The 7,385-nt window shown below is 45.1% G+C and overlaps 1 protein-coding gene across 2 annotated transcripts; it reads left to right on the forward strand.

Annotated features, from left to right (window-relative positions):
* Positions 1 to 24: 24 nt before the first annotated feature.
* On the forward strand, positions 25 to 4,557 carry LOC112965755 (histone acetyltransferase p300-like). Of its 2 annotated transcripts, XM_026065084.1 has the most exons (4): positions 25 to 457; positions 1,059 to 1,233; positions 3,196 to 3,286; positions 3,636 to 4,555. In XM_026065084.1, the coding sequence occupies exons 1-3, from the start codon at positions 392 to 394 to the stop codon at positions 3,237 to 3,239; spliced, it is 285 nt and encodes a 94-aa protein (XP_025920869.1). In that variant the 5' UTR covers positions 25 to 391; the 3' UTR covers positions 3,240 to 3,286; positions 3,636 to 4,555. The 2 variants fall into 2 exon arrangements, with proteins under 2 accessions (XP_025920869.1, XP_025920867.1); XM_026065082.1 differs by having other exon boundaries at positions 3,196 to 4,557.
* The last annotated feature ends 2,828 nt before the right edge of the window (positions 4,558 to 7,385 follow it).

Genomic DNA, 7,385 nt, shown 5'->3' on the forward strand with positions numbered 1-7,385 from the left:
GAGACCGGGGGGGGGGCGAAGTAGGAGGAAGCCCACCTACCAAAATCAAGGAGCTTTTTAAGAGTTGGTGTGAGCTTTTTAAGAGTTGTTGAGAAGAGAAAGCAGAAGTGTGAAAGATGGTATGTTCTTGCTTTCCTTGTCTTTAATGGAGCCGCCTGTGCTGGCTTGGGACTGTCGTACGGGAAGTGTCCCACGTTGTGTTGAGGCCATCAATGTGGGGAGGGTGTCTGCAGGGAAGAGGAGCAGCCACTTGCTCCCTGCTTTGTTTTTGAATCACTTGTGCTGGTGCCCATGTCCTGCTTTGGAGCCATCTTAACCGCTTGCCTGCTTTGTCTTCAGAGTGCAAGCCATATTTCCTACTCCTGACCCTGCAGCTCTGAAGGATCGGCGTATGGAGAACCTGGTGGCATATGCTCGGAAAGTGGAAGGAGATATGTATGAATCGGCAAATAGCAGGGTGAGAGGCCATCATCTCTCTCTCCCCCCATGCTGCAGAGCTTCTGCTTTACTTCCCTCGAGAAGAGTTTGTCCGGGGGGTTGTGGGAGGAGTGCAGAACTACAAACTGAAGAGTTTCTGTGGGAATGATGATGTGGTTGGGGAGGAGAAGGAGAGAAAAGTCTAGATGAGAGTGCCAGGCTGAGGGGTGTTGTAGAAGGGGTTGCTGGTTTGGGCCTAGGAAGCAGGCAGCTGCAGGCTTGTGCCTGGGCATGCCAGGAGTGGGGGCGGTGTCTGTGCTGGCGTGCTGTGCCTGAGACTTCTCGGGGTGTCCTGAAGGCAGCGTGAAGCTCTTCATTGTGGTTCTCTCTAAGGAGTGTTGGACACAAGAAGGAAAACTTGCAGAGGTGCCCTAATGGTTGTTCCAGAAACGCCCTGAACTGTGTCCGTTTTCACCCCCCAGTCTCCCCAGCAGCGCCTGGCACGGGAGAGCCAACCTTACCCAACCGAAAAAGTGTGTGTGGAAGGATGTTTTCCAGCCCAGGTTTTGATCACGGTGCTGGTTGCCTTTTGCTTGTTTTATGTCTGGTCTGCTCTCCTGACTTGTGTTCCTGCCCAACAGGCAGAGTACTATCACTTGCTAGCTGAGAAGATCTATAAGATTCAGAAGGAATTAGAAGAAAAACGAAGGACCAGGCTGCAGAAGCAAAGCATGATACCAAATGCACCGGGTATGCCGCAGGCTGCCATGAATCAAGGGCCCACCATGGGACAGCCCCAGCCAGGGATGTCTGCAAGTAAGAACAGTTGGGTTACTTTCTACTTGGTGCAGGATAATCCTGTGCTGTCAGGATGGTGACCATTTCTCTCTTCTCATATCACAGGTACCTTTGTAAAATTACAGTCTTCCAAAAGTTAAACAGAACTCTTTTTTTCTAATTTCTTCTGATTGCTTTTTGGTTTGCTGAGCTGTTTTACCTCTATTCCCTTTTCGAAGAACAGTCTTGTGAAAATATGATCAAGAGTTATAAGTCTATACATATTTTTTTCTTCAAAATGGCTGCCTTCCCCAGTGCTGATGACCGGAATGAAGCCTATGTGATGGTTGTTGTTTTCTTACCAAATCTGCATAGGAAGTGAGAAAAAAATACATTACTAAAACTGTGTACCGCTTCCTACTACACTGAAGAACAGGGAAGACTGCCTGGTGGCCAGAATAGCTGCTGCTTCTTGGTGCTGGAAGTGAATCTTGGCTCATGGATTATCAGGAGTCTTATGGGCTCTTTGAAATGAGAGATGATGGAGAACTAAGGAGACTCCAGAGCTGGCAGTGGGTGAATTTATAAAGCCTGGAGACCTGGAGTGTGAGCTACTGGGACAGCTGCAGTAGAAAAGCACAAAGAGCCAGTGTCCCAGTGCTCCCGCAGGAAGTTGTGGTGCTTGGGGACAGAGCTGGTGCCGAGGTACAAAAAACTTCTCCAGCTTTACAACTTTGAGCTGAGCACCTGTGTCCAGCTCTGAGAAAGCAGTCTGGCCTCTGCCCTGAAAGAATAATCATTTTATCATGTACTCCTGTGCTTTGGATCCCACAGCAGCCTTTTATAATGGTCTTTCTAAAACTTCTACTCCATCTAGATGGCATCAAAGCAGAGGAGAACAGGTACAGGGCATCAGTAGGGAAGAAGACAGAGAAATGGAAGTCTGATCTAAGTCCTGGGTTTTGGTTTCTTGAGATTTTCTTGAGGGTACTGTTGTATCCCTAAAGAAAGGTGCTGGCTTTACAAATATACAGTGTTGCTAAGACAGTGAGATGCAAAACCAGACCTCCTGGTAGCACCACACACTGGGGAGAGTGGTCTTGTACCATCTGACTTTACAGTCATCTTTCCATTATTTGACAATAGATAAAGGGCTGGTTCAAGAAACAGAAATTTAGCTTTATGGAGCAGATTAATGCATTCTGATTAAAAGAAGTCTGAGGAGCTCCTGGGCCAAGACTTTATACAAGCAGAACTGGTGCAATGCCAGAGCTGCACCCATAGCTCTCCACTGATGCTGCCACAGTGGAACTGGCGCTGGGGCCAAGTCCAAGATCTGTGGAGGCCGGGAAGGAGTGCCAGGAATGTACTGCACCACTGGGAGGGCTTCAGAGTGGTGGAGAGAGGTGAGGACGGAGGTGTCAAACTTACTCCTCAGAGATGGGGAGAATTGGACAGAATTGCTGGACAGGTGGCAACTGCCATCAAGAAACATTACAAATAATGTTACATAAAAAAGTTTTTCTCATTAATGAAAATATATTCCTTAATCCAATTTTCATTTTATTAAAATGAAATTATTTAAATAAAATTATTTATTGAAAAGGTTTATTAAAAACAGCAACAACATATGAACAGCCATGAGGTGGGGACTGCTTTAGGCTATGTTGTGTTAACATAATACTGATTTTTGCTTAAGCTTTCAGGAAGCCTTAAGCCAGCCTGTCTGTGACCTAAGGGAACAGTTCTGCTTTTTCAGCTCTGGGAAGCAGGGGATACACATTAGCAATAGCACATAATATGTTGCACGAAAGATTATTGCAATAGAAAGATTTAATGAACCTTTAATTTGGTATCTGTGTCTTATCTGGAAACATCTTTGTTGCCCATCCATGCAGTGTACTGTCTGTAGCAGTATTTGCAAGAGAATAGCATTCTTTATAATTTGCTTCTGTATCAATGTGTTAAATATTTTAAAAGCAGTATTCTGTTTCTTAACAGCTCTGGAGGATTGTTTGAGAGACCTGAACCTGGAGGATCACTGACACGGCTGAAATCTGCCAATCAAGTTGCATGCAGCAGGATTTGAGAGGTCACTGCTACCCTCAATCTGTAATTAGGATATTGCCCCAATCACTACTCAGAATACTCCGTGTGGTTAGCACTGATAATGACTCTCCTTTGCTAATAAAATGACAGGCTGCAGCCTCATTTTAGAGCCCTTGGATTGTCTGAAACAGCAATCCATATAGGTCTACAACATACATAAGGCTTTGAACTAAGCTTCTTCTTGCTACTTGACTTTAGGCTGTAACTAACACTTCAGTATATGTGCAAGACAGGAACTGTGCATGTTTCACACATTTGTTTAGCTACTCACTACAAAATCTGTACAGAGCAGAAATGTTCAATACAGACATTTATTTACTTACTTTTTACAGTGTGAACAGAATGAAGGTGATAACAACAACAAAAAAGGAGTAGAATGGGAAGTAGAACCAACTCCATGGAACACAGCTTTTTCTTAAAAGAGAATGATTGCCAGAAACATACTGAGAGACGCTTGCTTCTTGGCTGTTCTTGAGAGTGAGCTGGGGTGAGGGATGACCACAGTAGTTTCCTGTGGAGCAAAAAAAAAAGCTAAGAGGGACAGAAGCCATTGTACTATAAAGAAGCTATGATATAAATGCATACAAATTTTAAAACCAATTGCACAGTACAGTAAGCACTTCAAAAGCTCTGTTGCATAAGGAATGCTTTCTTTGACAAATAAAATATCTATTTATGTATGAAATCTCTGAAATTGGTCATTTGAGGACATGGGGAGCAGCATAACACATGTAGATCATTTACTATGTGGTGCTTTAACACAACAGCTTTGGCATTGCTCTGGGCTTTCATTTCCTAATGCAGACATGGGCTCCACCGCAGGGTCATTAAACATGCAGATCCACCAAAGGGAAGAAAATGATGTAAGCCCAGCTGCCTGCTAAGAAGAGGTGACTGTTTTATGAAGTATCAAAGAAGGCATAACCTGTGCAACTCAAATGCCATCCACCCTTGGCTCACTCCTAAAGCATGGCAGGTCCAATTCTAGGGAGATTTTAATTCATGTTTTCTGATTGTGTGGGGCAGAGCCAGATAGGAGTGAATGAGGCAAGTTATCTGCCTTCTGCACTCAACTTGGCTGTCAGGTTTTACCGGGAACCCCTGACAGTTCCCTGGTCTGAGTGACATGCTGATTGTGGCCCTAGTGTGGGGGACAGGGACAAAGTTGCTAATGTGGCATTAAGTATGTGCTATGCCAAAGGCTCCACATGTTCCTACAGAGGAAATGTGCAAAGAGCAGTGGGACAGTTGAGAGACTTGCAGCTGCTGGAACCCCTTTAATCCTCTGCTGAGCAGGCCATGGGGATGCAGTCAGGCTGCACTTGACAGCGTGCACTGCTCAGGGACGGGCCCCAGCCATGCTGCGCTGGGGACTGTGCAGCAGGATGCACTGCGTGGTACTTGAGAGCACTTGTGCTAGTACTTGTATGCATGTCACATTCGTTTTCAGGGCTTGGTTGAGGATTGTTTGTTTATTTTTACCAAAGGAAGGGTCAATTTAAATGTAAATCACAGTCACTCTGCCCAAGGGATGTGGAGTGCTGTAGCAGTGACCTCGGAAGATTGCTTTTTGGTTTCTGATACTTTAATACAACAATCTAGCATAGCTGCAGATTCAGACTCAAGAAAATATGTAAAGACTGAAGCACAGACAGACCAAACTCCCAACTGAATTTGCACTTGTAACCCTCCTATTTTCCCTAACTCACCAATGACGGAAAAAGGATGGTATCCACCCTCCTGATTTTTCCTTTCTCCTCCTGCCATTGATCCATACAACCTTTCTTTTTTTCTCATTTCCTTTCACTCCCATCCCTCTGTCAGTCTACCAGAAAATTTGTGACAATTTTAAACTTGGATCCAATCTAACATTTAGTTCTTTCCCCATCTTGCCTTGTGCTGTGCAGCTCCATTCCTCCCATATGTAAATAAACACTTGCCCAGTTGTTACCAGGGGCCTCAGACAAGAATGCACCCAAGGACACAGTTCTCGCAACTGTGACTGGTACGTCCTGAAGGAGTACAGATAAACCAGCAGAAACCAGTTGAAACCAAGATAAGGAACTAGACAGCTTTTGCAAACAAAGAGATGAGTCAAGCCAAGACCATATATGGAAGAGGAGCTCAAAGTTCATGGAAAGACACTAAGAGGCACCTCTTAAGCAACCACTAGGGACCACCAGAGGCCCCATAGAAGCCCCTCGGAGACTCAGGACTCCATGCATAATGACTATGCAAATATGATAATTAGTTCCAGGAAATAGAATGAATATGTATAATCATTCCAGGAAATTTAATGCATATGTATGTAACGGAGCAATATGAACTTTGGCTGATGCAACATACGGCATGCACGTTGGGTGGAGCGATCCCCCGTGAATCCGGCGCTGTAATAAAGAGAATGCCTGCTTCTTAATGCTACATTGGTGTTAAGGAGTTTTACTCCCGATTTCAGTGACACAGTTATCAAAATTTCTAGGAAAGCTTGTGCATCCTCAGTTGTGTTTCAGGCACTGAACTCTAGCTGTTCATCTGCACAGATATGCCCTGCTGCTGGAGCTCACTATTTTTCAAGAATGCTACATTTGCATCCATATTACAGTGGTTACTGGGCATTAAATCTGTTTGTGGGGCTTGAAGTTCTAGGTTCTGAGGGTTTTGTGGATTGGGGTTTTTCCTTTTTTTGCAAAAGCTTCTGGGACTGGCTGACAGTGACAAATACATTGTGGTTTTGTGCAAAAACATGTTGAGCTTGCAGCATGACTTCATCTAGACAGAGACTATACAATATAATGTCTCAAGTCAATACATTATGTAATTTAGTCATATAAATCTATCACTGATTTGAGATGTCACAAGCAGGAGGCAAGGGAATGAATGAACAGTACCAAGAGCATAGTCGGCCAGTGGGGGAACTGCAGTGAGCCACCAGGCCTGCCACCCTTCATTCCATACATACAGTAAATACCTTAATTTCCTTCACCTGAATAGTCCTTCTTCCAACAGTTAAAAGAATGATCCAAGTCAACTTGGCACAGGCCCTTGACAGATTCACTGGGTGCTAGTGACTTTCCAGGTACTTCAGCAGCCTTCATTTAACCCCAGCTTTCCTCCATAGCGCATGCGGTAATCTTCATCTAAATGTCATGTTGCTAGCTCCCTATGCCGTGATCACAAGCCTCTGTCAGGTTCTCTCCCGGAGACTCAATTTGCCATTAGCAATGAGTAAATCTGAAAAAAGGCTTCTGTATTTATTTCCAGTTTTTGTGCGTGACTGCTAGGCAAGTACTAATGCTGTCTGTACTATACTGTAACTGTACTACTATCATGGACTCCGGAATTCTTCCTCTATTCTTGCTTTAGCATCAGACAAGTAGCAGAAATGTATTTTTCAGTCACTGTTTCACTGACGCAGTGCTCCTGCCTTTGCGGGAGCAAAGATCTTAGGTGGGGCAAGATCTGAATAGCCACAACCTGATGTACTGTAGTCTCTAATTCGGAGACTTTCATAATGAAAACCAGGTCAAAACTAAAAAGTGTCAGCAGGATCGGAGCAAGCTATTCCACACTACGAGAACAGATGAAAAAAAGGATTTCTTTAAAAGCCATGCATTTTTTTGTGGGTCATATAGTTCACACGTACAGAAGTATCTGCTGGTTGTTTGAGGGGTGTCATACAACTGTCTGATCTTCGCTGCGGAGCCAGTGAGATATGAAAGCAACTTTAGGGATCCCCTTTGAAGGGCAGAGGTGCCCTGCGGGCTCCAAAGCCACTTACCAGTGTGCATGGCTGAACTTGTCTCCTTCCGGGGCACTTTTAGAAATATTTACTTGCTTGCTTCGGCTGCTGTAGCACCTCTGCCAGGCAAAGAGGGCAGGGTGTTTGGCTGGGTACCGCGCATTGGTGAAAAATTAGGTTAAATACAACTTAAAGGGATTAAGCAAGAAGCCGGGGAGCCGGCCCCGACGTGGAGGGGCCGTGTGAGGCACCATGACCGCCCCTCCCCGCCTCGGCGGGGGGTTTGAACTACAACTCCCGTCGTGCTCCGCCGGGAGCGTGGCGGGAACAACCTCTGCGCTGA

This window comes from Apteryx rowi, unplaced genomic scaffold, assembly GCF_003343035.1.
Source record: "Apteryx rowi isolate R43461 unplaced genomic scaffold, aptRow1 scaffold_223, whole genome shotgun sequence".
NCBI lineage: Eukaryota > Metazoa > Chordata > Aves > Apterygiformes > Apterygidae > Apteryx > Apteryx rowi.

Excerpts from the sequence above, each read along its gene's own strand:
- LOC112965755 (XM_026065082.1), top strand. The coding sequence starts at position 392 with ATGGAGAACCTGGTGGCATATGCTCGGAAAGTGGAAGGAGATATGTAT. Across the intron at positions 458-1,058 it reads ATGAATCGGCAAATAGCAGG|GCAGAGTACTATCACTTGCT; the intron begins GTGAGAGGCCAT and ends CCTGCCCAACAG. Across the intron at positions 1,234-3,195 it reads CCAGCCAGGGATGTCTGCAA|CTCTGGAGGATTGTTTGAGA; the intron begins GTAAGAACAGTT and ends GTTTCTTAACAG.